This window comes from Geotrypetes seraphini, chromosome 19 (genome assembly GCF_902459505.1).
Source record: "Geotrypetes seraphini chromosome 19, aGeoSer1.1, whole genome shotgun sequence".
NCBI classification, from domain to species: domain Eukaryota; kingdom Metazoa; phylum Chordata; class Amphibia; order Gymnophiona; family Dermophiidae; genus Geotrypetes; species Geotrypetes seraphini.
This window is the reverse complement of record NC_047102.1, coordinates 1,657,517-1,678,745: the sequence shown is the minus strand read 5'-3', so window position 1 is coordinate 1,678,745 and position 21,229 is coordinate 1,657,517. Positions and strand designations below refer to the sequence as shown.

General features: G+C 44.1%; 1 protein-coding gene across 4 annotated transcripts in view; it reads right to left on the bottom strand.

Moving 5' to 3' along the window:
* Window positions 1-20,650, bottom strand: part of MPPED2 (metallophosphoesterase domain containing 2) — a 94,157-nt gene extending 73,507 nt beyond the window's left edge. Inside the window, exons 1-2 of one of the 4 annotated variants that reach the window (XM_033928754.1) lie at window positions 20,327-20,650; window positions 13,703-13,921 (exon numbers count right to left, since the gene is read on the bottom strand). In XM_033928754.1, coding sequence (XP_033784645.1) covers window positions 13,703-13,830 — 128 coding nt within the window. In that variant the 5' untranslated portion in view covers window positions 13,831-13,921; window positions 20,327-20,650. Of the gene's footprint in view, window positions 1-13,702; window positions 13,922-14,199; window positions 14,450-16,442; window positions 16,666-20,326 lie in introns of those variants that run through there. The other 3 variants (XM_033928751.1, XM_033928752.1, XM_033928753.1) reach the window with 3 other exon arrangements.
* Window positions 20,651-21,229: the final 579 nt, after the last annotated feature.

Genomic DNA, 21,229 nt, shown 5'->3' with positions numbered 1-21,229 from the left:
TTATATACTTTGACACTGGATTAGTTAGACATTCAACTTTATAGAGTAATTTTTTCAAGAATTTCTTATATATAAAATGCCTCTTATAAAATTTCCACCCACATGTGACAAACAGTTGCTTACTTGTACATGACCAGAGTATAGGCAAGTTTCAGGCAGAAATGTGAAGGAGTATAGAAACATAGAAACATACATAGAAATAGACGACAGATAAGGGCCACGGCCCATCCAGTCTGCCCACCTCAAAGACCCTCCCCTACCTTTTATTGTGAATAGATCCCACGTGTATAGACCAACCAAATTTCAGTTTTGACACCAAAACCAGCTCAACATTTGTATTCAGCATTGTTTTACTTTTGACTGAAACCAAAACTTTATACAAGGATCCTCCTACCCCTCCCCCCCCTCCTCTCCTGTACAACTGCTGGTGGTCAAGTGCAGAGATAAGAACATAAGCAATGCCTCCACTGGGTCAGACCCGAGGTCCATCGTGCCCAGCAGTCCACCCACGCGGCGGCCCAACAGGTCCAGGACCTGTGCAGTAGCCCTCTATCTATACCCCTCTATCCCTTTTTCCAGCAGGAAATTGTCCAATCCTTTCTTGAACTCCAGTACCGTACTCTGTCCTATTGCGTCCTCTGGAAGATCTACCTGAACCAGAAATAGTTTTCAAGGGTGATGATGTGGAGGAATTGAAAGAAATCTCAGTGAACCTGGAAGACGTACTAAGCCAAATTGACAAGTTAAAGAGTGATAAATCACCTGGACTGGATGGTATACATCCCAGGGAAAACTCAAACATGAAATTGCTGATATGTTATTAGTGATCTGTAATCTGTTGCTAAAATCATCTGTAGTACCTGAAGATTGGAGGGTAGTCAATGTTACGTTGATTTTTAAAAAGGGTTCCAAGGGAGATCCGGGGAATTACAGACTAGTAAGCCTGACCTCAGTGCCAAGCAAAATAGTGGAAACAATTATAAAAAATAAAAATTGTGGAACATGTAGAGAAACATGATTGAATGAGACAGAGTCAGCATGGGTTCAGCCGAGGGAGATCTTGCCTCACTAATTTGCTTGACTTTTTGAAGGTATGAATAAACGTGGATAGAGGTGAGCCAGTTGATGTAAAAAGCTTTTGACAAAGTTTCTCATGAGGGGCTCCTGAAAAAATTAAAGAGTCATGGGATAGGAGGCAATGTTCAATTGTGGATTAAGAATTGGTTATCGGACAGAAAACAGAGGGTGGGTTAAATGGTCATTTTTCTCAGTTGAGGAGGATAAATAGTGCAGTGTCACAGGGATCTGTACTGGTGTTATTTAATTTATTTATAAATGATCTGGAAATTGGAATGACAAGTGAGGCGATTAAATTTGCAGATGACACTAAACTGTTCAAAGTTGTTAAAACGCATGCGGACTGTGAAAAACTGCAGGAAGACCGTAGGAAATTGGAAGACTGGGCGTCCAAGTGGCAGATGAAATTTAATGTGGACAAATGCAAAGTGATGCACATTGGAAAGTTACCGGATGCCAGGATCCACCTTGGGGGGGGTCAGCACTCAAGAAAAAGATTTGAGGGTCATCGTAGACATTATGATGAAACCTTCTGCCCAATGTGTGGCGGCGGCCACAAAAGCAAACAAGATACTAGGAATTATTAAAAAAGGGATGGTAAACAAGACTAAGAATGTTATAATGCCTCTGTACTGCTCAATGGTGTGACCTCACCTTGAGTATTGCATTCTGGTCTCCCTATCTCAAAAAAGATATAGCGGCATTAGAAAAGGTTCAAAGAAGAGCGAACAAGTTGATAAAGGGGATGGAACTCCTCTCGTATGAGGAAAGACTCTTCAGCTTGGAAAAGAGATGGCTGAGGGGAGATAGGATTGAAGTCTACAAAATCGGGTACAAGTGGATTGATTTTTTCTGCAACAAGATTTTCAAAGACTAGGGGGACACTCAACTGGCAGCTCCTATATGCAAGAAGAGCAGTCCTAAATTTTAGTTCCTTGGTTACATGAATTTTTATTCTAAAACTCAGGGGCCTACTTTTGACTAAAATTTCACTAAAGTTTGGGTATCGAGATCAGTGATTTATTTTGTGAAAAATAATAAAAGTAATGTAAATAACCACAGGGAAGTTACAGTACAAAGCAGCAGAAAATGGTTTCAGCTTTTCCTAACCCTGTGTTTAATGAGTACAATGACAAGGGCTTAACACCACCATCCCCTAGGTGGATTAGCAGCATTCACAGGTTGTAAGGACACTGACCTGTGAGCACCTCAGAGGACAGACAAAAATCAAATCAAATCACTTTCAAAGGAGTCTGAAAAAACAAGCAACCTACGCACAGATATTCTGACTTCATTCATTGATTTTAAAAAATGTTCTTCCATGAAAAACTGAAATGGTGTTATCTTCCCCGGTTTAAATCAATTGTTTACAAACCTAGAATTACGAGAAGGTTTTTACTCTGAATATAACAACCACCTGGATGTGTTTTTCTCAAGTGCACAGACCAACCTGTCCAGAGAATCCACATGAGGGTATCGGAAATGGAGTCTCTTCAGTCTAGTTCCACAGTGAAGCTTTGTTTGTGTCTCCTACAGAAACACAAGCTGCAGAAAGACCAAAAAGTAACCACCACGTGAAAAATAATTCTTATCATTTCACTCTCTTATAACCTTTAAAACTCTTAAGTGAAGAATGCTGAATCTGTTTCCTCTGCATTTTTCATGTAATGGGAAGAGAAGTAAGACCCCTCCTCAAATAACTTATCTGTTTAGTTCCCAAATTTCAAGGCATCTAAATAAGGGTCCATCTTCAAGTGCTGTGTATGTCTTGCAAAGTGGGCTGTTAATTCTCTATAATCCCCTGAGAGAGTCTTTCCACGTCAAACTAAAAATTGAAAGAAACTCTTCTTTTGACAGGAGAGCATCAGTTCTTGTTGAATAACCAATCAGTCAAGAAAAAATGCAAATAAAAACAAAACCTCTTCTAGACAGTCAACCTCAGTTTGATATGCAGGGAATTCATTTTAGAAATGCACACTTTTATCCTGCAGAGAATTTTTAAAATGAACCTATATGTGAAGTTCTTTGAAATTTATACCAGGGAGTTTGTGTGCTGACTATTACCCTTGAGTAGGGATTGTCTATTGCTTGTTACATGTGCAATGCTGCGTATACTTTTCAGCGCTCTAGAAATGATAAATGGTACTAGGAGTCCTATCCACACACAGAGGTCTGGGTTGATCACACACATATCTCTATGACACTATGACAGAATTCATCACTGTTTCCTTCCAGCGGATAATCATGGGAAACCACCTCCAGGTCATTCTTTAAGGAGAGAGGGAGAATCAAAGTATGAATGGGCCCAGCCACTGACCCTCGAGCCTTGCATTGGACGGAGGTTGAGATAGACACTAGAGAATGACACGGGAGGGTTTCCAGTCACTGACCCTCGAGCCTTGCATTGAAGAAAGTTGGTGTAGAGGGACTTAGGTTGAGATGGACACTAGAGAATGACACAGGATGGTTTCCAGTCACTGACCCTCGAGCCTTGCATTGAAGAAAGTTGGTGTAGAAGGACTGAGGTTGAGATGGACACTAAAGAATGACATGGGATGGTTTCCAACCACTGACCCTCAAGCCTTGCATTGAAGAATGCTGATGTAGAAGGACTGAGGTTGAGATGGACACTAGAGAATAACACGGGATGGTTTCCAGCCACTGACCCTCAAGCCTTGCATTGATGAATGCTGGTGTAGAAGGACTGAGGTTGAGATAGACACTAGAGAATGACACGGGAGGGTTTCCAGTCACTGACCCTCGAGCCTTGCATTGAAGAAAGTTGGTGTAGAAGGACTGAGGTTGAGACGGACACTAAAGAATGACACGGGATGGTTTCCTGTGGTTATCCATAGGGATGGGAAAAGTGATGAATTCTGTCACCGTGTCATTCTCTATCCAAACCTATGTCTTTGACTCAGCTCAGCTAAGCTTTCATAGACAGACTTTACCAGCATAAGCTTTTGTACTTCACTGCAGAAATGCTCATGAAAATTACCCTCATGGGGCTGATTTTATAAACCCTTTTCTATATGTAAAGTCTGTTTTAGATGCAGAACTTTAATAAAATTGTGCAACCAGACCACACATATAAATGATCCCATTGAGGTGTTTCCTGGGATACAGCTCAGAAGGAGTCGCTGAAGAGCTGTGATGTACATGCGACACTGGGGTGACTGGATAAAAGGGGGCCTATTTGGGGTCTGTTCTATAAAGGAAAGTAAGTGCTTGGCATAGCAGAGGTGTGTACTCGTATTTCAGGTGCGGACAAGTACACGAGCCCTACTTGCGCCTACATAACATGTAATTTATTTATTTATAAGATTTCTTAACCGCCTAAAACTAGGCGGTTTTACAAAAAATAATCATATAAAATTAAAAAAACATACAATACATATTATACAAGTAACAACAGGTCCTTCATATCAGCATTCGACAGCGTATCAATACAGAAAAATGAATCTACACCACTCACTCTCTGACCTTTTGCACACCCACCTTCAAACTATATGCACTAAGGCCGTCATGAAGTGCTTGCATGTAATCCAGGTGCACTTTAGACGACTTTGCGCTAGTCAAAATCACCCTAAGCTAGGGTAACCTGGCCACACCCTGTTCCGCCCCTAGCTCTGCCTTGTTCTGCTCCAGTCCCGCCCCCCAGAAAGCCTCGTCTCTTCATTCCTGACCTCTGAGCTATGTCTGAGGGCCTCCAAGTATGCGCGGACGCGTTCGACATCATCCGTGCATGCTCAGAGGCCCAACAGATGCGGCTGGAGATTTCCAAAACCTGGACAAACTGCTGGGTTTTGGAAAGTCTGTCCAGGCACCTAGACAGTCCTCTGAAAAGAGGACATGTCCGGGTTTTCCCAGACATCTAGTAATCCTACTCTAAGAAGTATCTTGATACCACCTGGTGATCAGGGTAGAGCACAAGCAGATGCAGCCAAGTATCCTGTTCAAATGTCTAAGCTGTTTTCTTTACACCTAACTGCCATTTTGCTTGCAGTAGAGGAGTCCATCCCAGAATAAAGAATGAACAAAAGAGGAAACTTACTACACTGCATGCTCCTTCTCTGGGCATCGATATGCTTGACCCAGTCAGTAGGTGTCACTATTCAGCGACAGACTGGGTCACCTTGCTAGGAGCTATGACTCTGGTCTCCACAGCATTGCCCGGTCAGCACCAGGAACCAGATGTGGATTAAAATTCATGTAGACTAGTTTCAAACAATTACGAAGACCTAAAAGTTATTTCTAAAGCTTCTTCTCTTCCTGTATATACGATTACAAGAAAGAAAACAACTTCCACTTTCAGCAGGAAGCCTGGGCAGCTACTGTAGCAGAGGCTGAGATGGAGCTATTTCCCTCATTTCACAAGCCAAGTCTGAAAATTCAAGCCAGAAATGAACTCCTGAACTGTCTCAACAAACATTAGTCTCTCTGGGGTTTCCAAATGCTTCCACAGCGGGTCTCACTCGAGTCACAGGAATTGCTGTTTGCGGTAACTTATATGCCTCCTGCCATTTTCAAAGGGACATTTATAGAAGACCATTCAAAAACTGGAGGTAGTCATTTGAAGCTAACTGTGTCAGGATGTAGAAAGCTTGAAATTCTGGGTGAGTCCCCTTCTAAGAGTGATATTTCTCTCACAAATATCTTTCTAGACCCGTTAATCACAAAATTTTCTCAGTCTGGATTATATCCCATTCCACGGGTCTCACTGATCATATATAGAGCAAAAAGGTGAGGAGAGTGTGGTGCAGTGGTTAGAGCTACAGACGCAGCACTCTGAGGTTGTGGGTTCAAACCCACCCTGGGCAAGTCACTTAATCCTCCACTACCCCAGGTAAACCTAGAGAAAATGCTTGAAGCACCTGTATTGAACCGCTCTGAGTGTGGGGGTAAAACTGCAAAAAAGTGGTATACAAGTCCTAATCCCTTTCTCCCCAAAAGGGTATCATCATACCACAGAGACAATCTTCTAAACTTTTATTTAGAATTAAAAAAAAAGATTATTCTGATGTTCTGCGTTTTATTAGTGGAGCAAATGTAGCCTAGTCTTATAACAGGGGATCGTGATAAGGTGGGAATGCCAAATACAGGCTGAATGAAGGCATTAAACAGGAGACTAATGGTGCCTGGAAGAAGCATCTGGAAATCCTTTTCCCTCACAAAACATTTCCATTCACAGTGTCTCGGGTTCAACTTCTGGTCATGGTACTTAATGTCACCCAACCTGCTCCCAAGTGAAGAGAGCACCTGAGGTGTGACGTGAGGCCCAGACCTGCCTTTCAGATATGATTTAAATCAACTCAAGAACGCATTACTCTATGGAAAAAAAATTTGGTATCTAGTCCCATTTCTTTCCTTTAGAAGAATGACAGGAATGAAGAAAAGTGCAGGAAAATTCAAAACAATGGCTTCTGGAAATAATGACAATTGTATTGAATCTATCTGAAGTACAAAGAGGGCCACATGCTCATGATGATGGCTACATAGATGTTATTTATTTATTTAAAAATTTATATACCGCATACAACTATGCGGTTTACATCTTGTGCTCCCTATGATCTCCGTACATGTAACACAGACGTAACTGGACATCCCCCCATGACAGATATTAATACACCAAATCAGCATATATAGGCATATCAGATCAATTTTCAATAGTTAAAGAAGCAGAAAGGAATGAGATCAAACGATCCATTCCATGATAGATGACGAAATACCAAATGAGCTCAAAGATAAACAAGTTAAGAATGCAAAGAGATATTAAATCAGAATATTCAGAGAATGATATTTTCAAATGGAATAAACATTAGCATAGGAAAGCTTTAAAAAAATGTTGAAAACGCAATTATTTATTAATCTTCCTAGTACAGAATCGTAAGCTACCAGGCAGGGCATTCCAGAGTTTTACACCGGCCACGGACATCCTACCCTCCAAACTTAATTTCAGATCTAAGATATCTTCTCGGTTTATAAATTTCAAAGAACTCCTGTAGTATCTTTGGAGAAACATGGTACAATGTCTGATGGATAATCGCAAGAATCGTAAACTGAACTCTTTGTTGTATGGGTAACCAATATATGTTTCTGTTTATATGATATATGTTGCCATCGTCATGAGCATTTGGCACTCTTTGTACTTCAGATAGATTCAATACAATTTTCATTATTTCAGTTACTTTAGAAATATGTTTATGTGTAAATACCATTTTAAAACAGGGGCTATTCCTCTACATGGCAAGGGGGTTTGGGGGGGAGGGCAGGGAAAGGATCTGGGCTGCCCTACAATACAGAGCTGAATTCCCTATTCCACATCTGTATGGAGAAAGAAATGTCACCGCAGTGAAACACCCCGTGTTCAGCTCCTCTGCAATTCCAGTGCTCCCCCCCAAAAAAAACAACAGTGACAGCCTAGCATTGGCACCCCAAACTTTCCCTCCAATAGTCTATCCTGGCAGCACTTATACTTTCAACAACCACCTGAATTTCACCCCAAATATGGCCTTCCATGGCAGGGGAGGCCCTCTTAAGAGTGTACAGGGGCCCAAAGTGGCTGCCTATTGTTTGTTTATAAGTTATTTAAAAATTATATATACTTCAAGTCGTAATCTGCTGAGAATGTTCAGATAGTGTAGAATATAACTTTTAAAACAAAATAATTCTCTTTAACAAGAATAGCAGGCTGGGGCCAGGTCTTGGAAAGATGCTGGGAAGAAAAGATGATGGTCAAGATGACACAGCCCCAGGGAGCAAGGAAGTTGTGGGATTGCCTAGATGATCCTTACAAAGCCCCATGTAAAGGTTCACGATTGTCAGGTCACAGAGAGCATCAAGTTACATGGGATTATCACCTCAATGGCCCAACTAAAAAATTGTGTGAGGGAGGACGGAGATCTGAAACCAGGTAACATGAATGAAAGGCTCATGGCTCCAACCAAGCTGGAATCAAACTAGACCCAAGTCACTCAGGTTAACTCCTGCTGCAACATTTTTATGTCAGGAGTCAGAATATTTCTGTTTTTAAAATCCCTCCACAGACATCGAGAAGAAAGTAAGAGAGGAGCCAGGAGGGGCTGATTGAATATTAGTGAATAAGGAAGGACAGAGCTATGGGAGGTTGATCGTGGCCTTGGAATTTTATGGAACTGAATTCGGTCAGTTTAAGGAACTGGATTTAAATTCTAGCTTTTAAGTTAATTTTCAGTAGATCATGTTTCTTTCTTATTAAGTAATGTTAAACGCTCATGATGGTGTTTTAGAAACTGTTGAGTACCACAAGCATAATCTGATAGAGAAATCAAAATGAATGCATTTACGAGCTAAAGATGAAGGAATAGTTTGTGCTAGGGAGGCAGGATGCAAATAGGATAAGGCTGGAAAATCCCCTCACAAAGCAAGCCCCATGCTGCCAACAGACACTGCTCTTGGGTCCTCTTCTGATGGGACCTGCTGAGATGATAATTGCTAGGTCAGGGGGTCACTGGGATCGTTTATTGTTCTGGACACACTGACAGTCTGCTGGCTTACTCACCTCAGTACTTATTGCCTTTTGGGTGGTTTGGGGCAGAAATGCTAAACAAATTTTCTAGACCAGTAATACCAAAAACTTATAAAAACAAGCCTATCATCTCAAATCCATGCTATCACCAACCCTGAACTGCTTCTCTAGAAGATGCACTGTTTCCTTTCATTTGCCAGCTCTAGTGTTTGAGTTTTACAATACAATACAAACAATACAACATGGCTTCTTATATTACATTACATTACAGATTTCTATTCCGCCATTACCTTTCGGTTCAAAGCGGATTACAAAAAGAGTTATGGAAGAAGGGTTACAACGTTAGATCAGAGAAGGTTTCCAAGAGAGGGAAAAGTAGGATCTGGGGTTAGGGAGGGGATGGTAAGAGGGGGGTTAAGCTTTATCATGGTATTAAGCTTTATTAAGGGATTTCTTGAAGAGTATAGTTTTTATTTCCTTTCTGAACATCTTGTAGTCTGGGGTTGTTGTCAATAGGTTGGAGATTTGAGGAATCAATGCGGCTTATAGTGAGAGATTTTTACATTAATAACTCATGACATAGAGATACGAAAAGGACCGAAAACCAGGCTGAGAGACCCGACCATGAATGGAGTTATAAGGGGAATAGACATGTCTTTAGTTGTTTCGTGAAGTGAGTATGTTGGGAGATTATTCCAAATGGATGGGCTCTGAAAGGAGGATTCGAAAGAAGATGGGAGGTATCTTGAAGCGCTATGTAGGTCTTTAGTTGAGGAAGACCTACATTAGAGTCCATTAGAGTTCTCTCCATAGATAGCTCTGTAAACCATACATTGAAATGACAACTAAAAGAGCATGAGAATAGCCTTCCTGGGTCAGACCAATGGTCCATCTGGGCCAGTAGCCTGTCCTCACGGTGGCCAATCCGGGTCCCTAGTACCTGGCAAAAGCCCAAAGAGTAGCAACATTCCACGCTATTGATCCAGGGCAAGCAGGGACTTCCCAATAACAGACTATGGACTTTTCCTCCAGGAACTTGTCCAAACCTTTCTTAAAACCAGCTCCGCTATCCGCTCCTACCACGCATTCCAGAGCTTAACTATTCTCTGAGTAAAAAAATATTTTCTCTTAAAGGTTTGCCCCCTCTTTTACTAAGGTGCGCCAACCGATTAGCGTGTGCCAACCGCTAATGCGTCCATAGACTAACATGCACACACCTTAGTAAAAGTGGGCCTTAGTATGTATATTTATAAAGGTTAATGAATGGATAGAGAGTTAGTGGATTCTTTATTGTTGGACATTTCAGAAGAGATCTAATTCTGTCTGTAACACCATTACTAAGCTCTTCTGTCAGGGCAGTGTTGCTCCTTGTCTACAGTAGAGTTCATAGATTGTAACTCATGGACTGAACTTCACCGTCATTGGATAGCAGTATAAAAGCTTTAAATAAGCAACAGACAAGAAATCCTAGTGTATCCTCTTCTTCCCTGGTAACCAATGTCATTTTTCCTGCAGTGGATTAACCCTCTCAAATGAAAAATGAGTCTGGCTGCTGTGTTTTGGGGGAGTTGCAGTAATCTAGGGAAGTTTATTTCGAATTTGCCAAACTATAGCGCTAAGTACAATACAAAAAAAAAAAAAAAGCAAGAAAAGCACAAACAGAACAAGATAATAATAATGTAACATACAAGAGAAAGTAGCAACACCTAAAACCAAGAGCCCATTGGATCCCATGCTACATCAAAACCACTTAAAACACTCAAATAAAAACAACACAGCATCAGTCTAATCATCACATCCACAAGAACGAGCAACATTAGCAAACATCTCTTCTGAAATCCCCCAAAACAAGAGGGCTCAAGACACATCAAAACAGTCTCCAGAGGACGGGATCAACAAAGGAAAATGGCTGCAATGAATGAAAAAGTGAGCAGCTCTTGCGAGATCACAGAAGTAAAGTACCGCGGAGCCAAGAATCGCAACTCCAGGGTGTCTCAGAGTATGTGTCATTTCTCCTGTTCTCAGGTCTACGATGTGTCAGAAATCACACCTACGACCATGATCAGGAGTCACCCAACCTGTCAGGAAAAGAGAAAGACGTAAAGGTGCTGCACTTTCGACATCTGAAGATTCCCATCGCTCTCAGCATTTACCCCAAACGTCTCAAACAATTCAGAGACCAGCTTAGACACCATCTCAAGAATCACAGTTAACAGCGCCTGCCACAAAACGCAGGCCACGGTTTCACTCGCCTACAATGCCAACACCTAAGTTCTTCTCTGCCGCTAACCCCACCTACTGTGACCTTAGGAGCCATTAACCGGCTTCATGTAGACACAATAACGATGAGCATTAATTGGCCAATTACCGCAACAATTAAAACCAATTAAAACAATTAGGTTAGGCAATGGTAGGGCGTCTACTGTCACCTAACTTCCAGCGCTGTTTATAGACTCAAACCTTAATGTTTCCTACTAGGAGATGCAGGGCTTGGAACAACACCTGACTTAATACCTACAAATAGAAGCTCTCCATCGATTCTGAATTTCCATATTTTATGCTGCTGTTTCTGAGACATTTCCTTCAATTGCTGGCAAGGGCCATCATGGTATAACTACTGGATTTCTAAGGTATACTGTTTCCTATATGGTCTGTCCACAAAAGAAAAAGAAAAACCACAAATATTTATGCTGAAAAGTTCCCAGCCCAGCCAAGAAGAGAATGACAAATGGTTCAATCAATGATCTGAAACATTGTCAAAACATAGACTTTTGTTTCTGCAAATAAGATAACACTCTTCGGAGAGGAAGCGGGAGAAGGAGTGGCCTGGTGGTTAGAGCTAAAGCCTCTGCACGCTGAGGTTGTGGGTTCAAATCCCATGCTGCTCCTTGGGACCTCCATTGCTCCAGGTACGTTAGATAGATTATGCGTTTATAAAACCGCTTAGATAATCTGATAGACAGTATATAAATAAAAATAAAAGATGACAAACTGTTAGGAGGTGAAGATCAACACCAGGGATGAAATTAATAACAAATGCTGAGTCATCCAAGTGTTAAAAATCAGAATTTCCACATACAGGAAGGAATAGGTCTGGAAAGGGCAGGACAGGGGGTTGGGGAAGAGACCTAAGGGCAACTCTGCTCTAGAGGGACAGTCCAATAAATACCTAGCCTAGTCCACTAACGATAAAAAGTAGGCACTGAACTGTAATGAAACCAACATTTCACATTCCTCCAAAAGTCACGGCTTTCAACGGTGATGGATGGAACAGCTAGAATTTATGACCGAAATGAAGGCTGTTCCTTTTTTCATACAAAAGTCACCAGATTTCTCATTGTGCGAGAGTCACTATATAGAAGACTGAATCAGTTTGACAACGTAGAGCCCGATGTCCCTATCCACACAATCAAAGGTCGCAGTTGGTTTCTTTGTTTTTCTAAACACCAGCTGCAATGTTTAAATGCTCCATCTACTACGAGCTGCTATTGGGGAAATTCTATAAATGGCAGTCAAAAACAGGCACCGAAAAAAATGGCAGAAACTATGTATGGAATAGGCGCCAGACGTGCACCTGCTGAAAACAAGTTAGGTATGCTGAGGCAGCATTCTGTACCTACCCTTGCAACTTTTTGGAACGCCCCTGACACTTCCATAGCCATGGAAAAGAGTGAATAGTGGCCTGTTCTTGGGCCTGTTCTTTTTAACATTTTTGTAAACGATATTGCTGCAGGGCTGTCGGGTAAGATTTGCCTCTTTGTGGATGATACCAAAATCTGCAATAGAGTAGACACCCAGGATGTTGTGAATAACATGAAGGAAGACCTGGCGAAGCTTGAAGAATGGTCTGAAATTTGGCAGCTAAAATTTAATGCTAAGAAATGCAAACTCATGCATTTGGGCTGCAAAAACCCGAAGGAACGGTACAGTTTTGGGAGTGAAGAACTTATGTGCACGACGGAAGAGTGGGACTTGGGTGCGATTGTTTGTGATGATCTTAAGGTGGCCAAACAGGTTGAAAAGGTGACGGCAAAAACTAGAAGGATGCTAGGTTGCATAGGGAGAGGTATGGCCAGTAGGAAAAAGGAGGTATTGATGCCCCTGTGTAAGTCTCATTTAGAATACTGTGTACAATTCTGGGGGCCTTACCTTCAAAAAGATATAAAAGGATGGAGTCGGTCCAGAGGAAGGCTACTAAAATGGTGTGTGGTCTTCGTGATAAGGCGTATGGGGACAGACTTAAACATCTCAATCCGTATACTTTGGAGGAAAGGCGGGAGAGGGGAGATATGCTAGAGACATTTAAATACCTACCTAATGTAAATGCACATGAGTCGAGCCTCTTTCATTTGAAAGGAAACTCTGCAATGAGAGGGCATAGGATGAAGTTAAGAGGTGACAGGCTCCGGCGTAATCTGAGGAAATACTTTTTTATGGAAAGGGTGGTAGATGCGTGGAACAGTCTCCCAGAAGAGGTGATGGAGACAGAGACTGTGTCTGAATTCAAAAGGGCCTGGGACAGGCACGTGGGATCTCTCGGAGAGAGAAAGAGATAATGGTTACTGCGGATGGGCAGACTAGATGGGCCATTTGGCCTTTATCTGCCATCACGTTTCTATGTTTCTATAATATAATGGACGAAAACAAGGCTGTGAGTACAGAGACTGAAGCTGTCTAAAGCACTGGCACTTTCCGGATGCTGCAGTAACAGGGAAAGAGGACTGTCGTCTGCTCTTCGCTCTCCGTGACATTGTGCATTCCCCCTGCTGGGAAGCTAAACGCAGAGAAGCACATCTGCCCGGAAATCATGCTCCAGCTTCATTTCTTAGCGTTCAATGGTCCAGTTTGACCCATAAACTCGTTTTAGGACAGGTTCCGATTCCCTTAATAATGAAAGCCCTTGCCACAGCTGTAAGATGCAGTTGAAAGAGATCGGGGAATTAAAAAGACCCCCCTCCCAGCCAGGAGCCTGGGTTTTCCCAGTACACCAGAGTCTACAATAAAGTTGACATTCTAAATGGAGTTTCTCATTTTAAGAGAAGGAGCTTTGAATTTTAAATGCACACTTTCTGTGCAACAGTAACACATCTAAAAGCTTCTAGAAATGGTTCAACTTACATGTGGACGTGCGGAGGTTGGAACCTGCTCTGATTGATGTTGTAGTGTGTAAACGCCTGGGTGGGATTCGAGCTGTACTCATCCACAGTTATTGTAACTTTGCCTTGCGAAGGAATTCCATGAGCCATCCTTTCTCCTTACAGCTTTCCAGAATACAGCATCAACGAGGGCATCCTGTTCCTGTCAACTTCTCAGTGCAGTCATCAACACTCCAGACTTCTACATGGAGAAAGAGAAAAACAAGGTGTAAAGCTCAATGAAAATTGTGGTCCTCGTTCCTTGAAACGGACATGGGCTGGGTTTGTCTGGAAACTGGAATCATTTGGAAGGTCTCCCATTTGAAGTCAGTCTGAGTCTGGATAAAGCACTGCTGTGTAATAAAATGCATTCCAGGATAATTACAGATAATGAGACAGCAAAAGATCTATTTATTATTTGCATGCGGGTCAAATTATTCTTCCATGAACTCAGGGGTTATAAAATCAATCGCAACTCACTCTGATGGAACCCGTCACTTCTGCTACTGAAGAAATACTTAAAAGCAAAAGGCAAAATGAATGCCCAACACTTCTGTTGTTCCTTTCTGTAGCTCCCCAAGAACCTGCTCGAAACGCTGTAAATTCAAGACCCAATTCAGCAGAAAAGTTTAGGTTTTTTTCCCCCAGATTTGAACAATATGAGTTACAGGCTTGACTACAGCAAACGCAAGATCAAAGTCTGGGGAAAAGTTGCTTGTTTTTGAGCCACAGGATCTCGCTGATGCTTACCCCCGAGAGAATAAAGGGGAAGGTTCAGCCCTGAAGCTGTTAATGACGGACGACAGTGGGGAGACACCATCCATCTCTCCACCCAGGCACACCTGAGTTTGCCAATGGACCTGAAATTGTGTCCCCTGCCTGATTCGGATTCAGCTTAAATTGTTCCCCCATCTCTACTGCCAAAGCCTGTTCTCCACTCATCCCTTCCTTCCTGAAAAGAAAGCTATTTTCATCTGCAGAAACCCTCAAGCAGAACCTAGTGGATGTTTGGAATACCAAGACTACATTTCGGCTCTGCAAACAGTACAGAAATGAGCTGTTAAAAGGCAGATGGTTTATCGCGTAGTCTTTAGTGTAATGGTTTTAAACCTCAGGCCTAGGTTTACTGCCACCATACGTTCCAAATTTCTTGGTCTGCCATATTAGTCATTTGAATTGCATTTTACTGAACCAGGGACGCTGGAATGTTCCTGCCAGGGCAGGCATTGCCTGGTCTCAGGAGAACAGGAAAGTTGTGTTTCGTTTAGTTTTGGGAATGTAAGCAAAGGAACTGCAGCCAGACGGGGGTAAGGAAGACGCAGAAGCACCAAAGAGTCAGGTGGCAGCCGCCAGGCTCAATTTGCCCCAAATTCCTCATCTACTATCAGCAAAATGACAGCTGTAAGGTGCAAATTTCCAAAGACGTATCATCTGATCAACCTGGAAATATCCTTCTGTCCAGCAACCCAGTGGTCATTTAACAGAACAGAAACAAGTCACAATCTTATGGTTTCATCCACAGCAATGAAGGGAAAGTTTGAAAATCCTGACTTCTTTCCTGAATCTTTTAATTAAGAACGTATGAGTTGCCGTACTGGGACAGACCAAAGGTCCATCAAGCCTTGTATCCTGTTTCCAACAGTGGTCAAGCCAGGTCCCAAGTCCCTAGCTAGTAATAAAACAGATTTTATGCTGCTTATCCTAGGAATATAAGCAGTGGATTTCCACAAGTCATCTCAATAATGGCCTATGGACTTCTCTTTTAGGAAATTAGCCAAACCTCTTTTAAACCCCGCTAAGCTGATTTCACCACATTCTCCGGCAACAAATTCCAGAATTGAATTACACATTGTGTGAAGAAATATTTTCTCCGGTTTGTTTTAAATCTACTATTTAATAGCTTCATCGCATGTCCCCTAGTCCTAGTATTTTGAGAAAGAGTGAACAAGCGATTCACATCTACCCTTTCCATAACACTAAAAGAACAAACAGAAAAGCCACAACAGACGTAAATAAAAATGTGGTAAAAAAATGGTGTGATTTTCCGTAACTGCAACTAACTTTCTCTCCAAAGCAGAATAAATGTTACACCCACAAATACCCACCAGACACAGCTCAGCCACCAATGCAATAATATTTGAGATGCTGCAGAAATCCAGACAAGAGTTTCATTGCAACTGGGCCAAGATTATGGAATACTTTAGGGAAGGAGCAGCTGATTTGTAACATCAGGAATATAGAAGAGTTGTTATCTGGTTTTTTATCTTATCTTATTGTAAATGTTTACCTTGTAAACTTCAAACAATGTTGAGATCTGCGTACAAACCTTTAAATGCATGAAGTTTTGTTTCATTTCACACCTTAATTTTAACACAGACTAATCAACTGAATGTGTGTCCAGCCATAGGTTAACACTTGCTAAACCACTTACGCATCCCCTAGCATAATCAACAACAGCCTGCACAAAATGGAAATGTTATTTTAATCCCTTAAAGAGTTTTGGAGAGGAATCGAGCATTAAGAACTCTCTGCTCCCAGCGACCAACATGCACAAGTGACATTCAAGCAGGCAGTAAATAATCCTTCAGCGAAATGCTATGAAAAGACTCGATCTGAATGTCTTCAGAGATTATTAATTAGCGGGTTGTGCCAGACCAAGGCATCAGCCCTTCCAGCGTTGAGAAACAAGGCAAGCGAGCATGCACTGCTCTCAATTCACCAACCTTCGGGTCCCTCTAGCAAAAGCCTCATTGAAGCGATCCAGATGAAGGTGAGTGTGCCAAGAAAGAGAAAGCCCACATGGAGCTGCTGCCTTCCACCGCATGCCGCACTCCAGTCTCTCCAGAGAGCTTCCTCTGCTGGGAGGGCTCCAGCACTGGCTGCTCGCTCTTTGCTGCCTGGTGCTGGCTCCATCTCTCTGCCCCTCCCCCTCCCCCTGACTGATTACAAGATCGCACTTCTAGGCTGCCACCGGAGGGATGTGGTGCTCTGACCCCGAGCAAAGAGGGAGGCCAGTCAATCCAGCAAAAGTTCAGCTCCCGCTTCTCTGCCTTGGGTTTGCTGGTGTAGATGACCCGACACCTCCATTTTGCAGCCCCTGGTCCCTCAATATTTGCACAGAACCATCCTTCAAGAAGTTTAGCTCGGCTTAACATCTTGGCTTTTCCAACCAGCCTACTTAATCCCCGGAGGCTGACGTTCTTCTTCCAACAGTGCTTATCCCCTAACTCCTTGCCTCCTCCTTCCTTCATGATTGCAGCTTGCTGGCTAGTACGTATCATTGAGATCTATCCTATTTTTAGGAATGTAACGTCCCTTTCCTACTGTATTTTATGGAATTTAAAAAATTGTAAACCGCTCTGACCTGCCAACTAGTCTGAGCTTATAAACTAACGATATCACTGTATGTTTCCGCCACCCATCAGGTGACCTCACCTGGCACACTTCCCCCAGAGGAGACAGATACGCTAGACATTCAAATACCTGCAAGATATTGACCACACAAAACATGGATGGGATTTACCGAACAAAAAGTGTTCAGATGAGGCTCTGATAGGGCAGACTGAGCCGAAATATATCAGCAACAGTAATTTAGCTGCCTTTTCCCCTAACTTCTTGTCCCGAATAAACCTCCGCGATCATTGAGGTCGTCAACCTTGCATAGCTTGAGAGCGCCATCAAGTCACCTGGTTAAACTTAAGTCAGCTCGAAATTCTGCATTTTTCTTGTGGAACTCATTTTGTGGTGAACATTTAGAGCCAAACTAAAAACTTACAGATGTTATTTGGAGTGGCATTTCCCTCTTAGTTTTTAATTTTATTTTCTTTTTTAGGATTTGGTTTTAATTCCCAATTAGGCATCTCTCAATAGAGCAACTAAATGATTTTTTTTTTAATGTATTCTCTTTCTTTTGGCGTTCTTTTCCTTTTTAACTGATGTTATAACGAAGAGCAGTATAGAAATCAACATAAACGCAACACGACTGCCCGATCTACTGATCTATTTTGTTACCTGCCAGCCTAAAAAGCACAATTACTTATCTATGCAACGACAGCAGGCAGCTCTTCTCACAACCCTCCCGCCTCCCCTTCTTGGCTTGTGAGTGAACCGGGAGCTGAGGCGTGGGCCTCTTAAGGGTGCACTGCACTTTTTGAAAGTCCGCACCAGGACTCCGTCAGAGACGTCACCCGTTTGTGAGAATAATCCTGTCCGCTTGGCCTGGGATAATGGAAGGATCCGCTAACTGCTGGCTCTAGTTCCGTAATAGAAGGGCTAAATTTTGGCTGTAGTATTGCTGGATAGGTAGATTAAATCTCTTGTGTTCAGGTGTGGAAAAGTTGAGGCTGGAATGAGCTAAGTGGGGATCTTGTTCACGGCGAAGGAGCGATGTCTGGCAGGTGCTGACCTGCAACAGCTTGGCTGCCTTGGTGCTTATCCTTGCCAACGTGTCCAGAATGACAGGGCAGACTCCCTTTCTTAAAGGGCACTAAGGTTTTCCACTTACATTAGTGGGCAGAGACTGCGTGGTAAGTGTGGGGGGAAGGGCGTGCCCAGCATGGCATCTGAACCTACTGCACACATTAAGACTACTCACAATTACTGCAAATGCTCTTGGGGGAGTACCCAGGCCTAGATATGGAAAATGTACACGTTAACTGCCCAGTTGGCAGCATGTGGCAGGCGCCATATGCTGCCAAGCGCAGTCTCTGCCCAGTTCCTGCCCTCCAACACGGCGTGCAGTGAATGCGCACTGGCCTGACTTTTCTTTGTTCTACTCACAAGCTTGATCCCAGCTCTCATGACACCAAAACCACAGGGTGACCCCCGAAAACCTCTCGTGTACAGAACAGGAGAATCACCTCCACAGGCCAATCGCAAGAAAACAGTTTTTAAACAGTCTTTGCGACTGCTGGGCACGCAAGCTCGTCTCACTGCGCAAAAGCAGAGTTTTACCACAAAAAGTTGGCTAAGCGTTTCTGTAAGAAAAGACTCCTGATGCAGGACGGATTGGCCGAAACACGTACATGCCGAGCCGCTGAGTAAACAAACCAGCACGCCTGTTTCCCCGAGAACCTGTGCAACACCCCTGTTGCCATCTGCATCTTGTCTCTCTGTTGGCTCCTTCCTCCCCACCCCTCTAGCCACAACAGGTCCAGCGCAGCAGGTACCGGCGATCATAAGTGCCAGCATTTCAAAATGATTGCTGCCAACTCCAATGCAAATTGCCCATTCCTGGACACAATGAAGGAGCTTGCTCAGTATTACGGGAGCTCAGTCCTCGCTGGTGCGCACGCAACCGACTGCTCTGATGGACAGAGGAATGCCGTCTCAGCTCCTTCAACTGCGACACACAAAACTACAGCCAGCGCTGCATCATCACATTATCATCGGCTATCACTTCATAAGAACATAAGAGTTGCACTGCTGGGTCAGACCAGTGGTCCATCGTGCCCAGCAGTGCGTTCACGCGGCAGCCCTACCAGTGTACGCCCTCAATCTGCTCCTTTTCCCTCCCTCCTTCCTAGACTCCTTGTCCATACAGAAAATTAAGAGCCACATGACAACCCCAATTAGAAGTCACCTATAGCTTATTTTCTACCTGACCATGGATTGATGCTCAAAATGCCAGCGCCAACAAGCAGTTTGCGCATAAATTAGTCTGTGCAGGTGTGAAAATGTGCATTGAAATGGGTGCAAATGATGGTCTAAAACGCTCAGCTCAGCGGTAGCATAGAGGGGCTTGAGGAGAGGGTTAAAACTGCCAGTTTGGTCTTCTTTTGGAAGTGGAAGGAAGTCTGTGTGCACTTCAATAGGAGCCTTTCAAACATTTCAGGGTTGCCACTTCCGGCTTTGTCTAGGCATGCACTTGCTTTTGGTTTACTGGTGTGAATTATCCTTGTGTCAAATGTCCCTGTCCTTTGTTTCGAGCCCTGGTTAAGCAGTTTTCGGTGCTGTTGCATTATAGCACCTGGGGTTTGAGCCTCAGCCCCCAAAAGAGGCAAATGAAGATTCTCAGCCTCTCCAAATGATTCCATGCTGGGCAGAAGTGTTTCTCTGCTTGCATCTGAATGTTGCAGAGGAGGGCTAGGAAAGGTGCTGAATGGATCTCCTCCCCCTCCCCCCCCCCCCCCCCCGGTCTTCAGTTGTCTGCATTGACCGCAGGGGGCCTGTTTGCCCAGAACCCACAAGAGACATATTTGGGAAATGTAAAATGATCAGGGCCAGACTGGCTATGCAGGAGTTGGATTTGCATGTGGACTGTGAAGGGGTTCAGGAGGGGATTGGATCCCCATTTCTCTTGCTTCCATCCACTCAGGTTTTCAGGAGCAAACCTGAGACCTGAACTTGTTCTTTTTTTCCCGTTTCTATTCCGCATATCCTACAATTCTATAGGGTCATAAGGAGCGGGGCGGGCTTAGAACCCACAACCAGAGATTTGCATATTCATTGGGGAGATCCTGAAAGCCTGACTTAAGGCCAAGGCCTTGACTTCATTTGCCCTGAAAAGCTGCCCCAAACTTTGCAGCTTCTTCCCCCACGGCGACTTTTCCCTGTGCCGGAACATTCAGGACCCGCGTAAGCTCCCGGGAGCAGGAACCCTCCTTACCTGCAGCCTCCCGACGAGCTGCCCCCGGTGCCGGCGCCGCCTCCTCCTCCGTCCTATTGTTCCGACCCCCGGGCTCCGGCCTGCGCGCTCCGGCCCCGGGACGCCGACGGCAACAAGGGCGGCCGCTCCCCGGGCTTCGGCTGCTGCCGGCGCCGCCGCTGCAGGGCAGAACCTCCGACCCGGGGGGCCCGGGCGAGACACGGAGCGCAGCCGGGGAGGAGGGCAGAGGAGGGGAGGAGAGAGGAAAGGAGCCAGGCAGCCTCGATCTGAGCCGCAGAGAGAGAGCGGGGGTCAGGGGAGGGGGAGAGAGGCGAGACAGCCGCGGGGAGGGGGCGCCAAGGCAGAGAGACAGTGGAGCACCAAGGGCGGCCAGACAAAGGCGCTGGGGTTGCGAGGGGGCAGGCAGCAGCCCTGCCAAGATCCCCCCCACCCCGAAATGCAGCACGAAGGCGAGATCGCCCCCTCCCCAGGTCACTGACTCTGGCCACAGTCCACCTTTCAGCTGCCTGTTTCTGCTTGGAAAGGGAGAGAGGGAGGGATACTGGTGCCGGGGCTGGAAGAAAAGGGACAGGACACAGCGGGCTGATGCTCGACACCGACACAGCCCCTTCCCATGTTTCAAAGCAGGCTGAAAACCCACCTCTGCCCTCCAACCCAGGCAGCTGATTAACCCTTCCCCTTAACTGGATCCGTGACATCCTGTTTGTCAGTCTTGGCTGTTTAGATTGTAAGCTCTTCTGAGCAGGGACTGTTTTCTTACTCTTTGGGACTCTGTACAGCGCTGCGCACGTCTGGTAGTGTTGTAGAAATAATTAATAGTAAAGAACATAAGAAATGCCGCTGCTGAGTCAGACCAGTGGTCCATCGTGCCCAGCTGTCCAGTGCCCTAACTGAGTCTAGCCT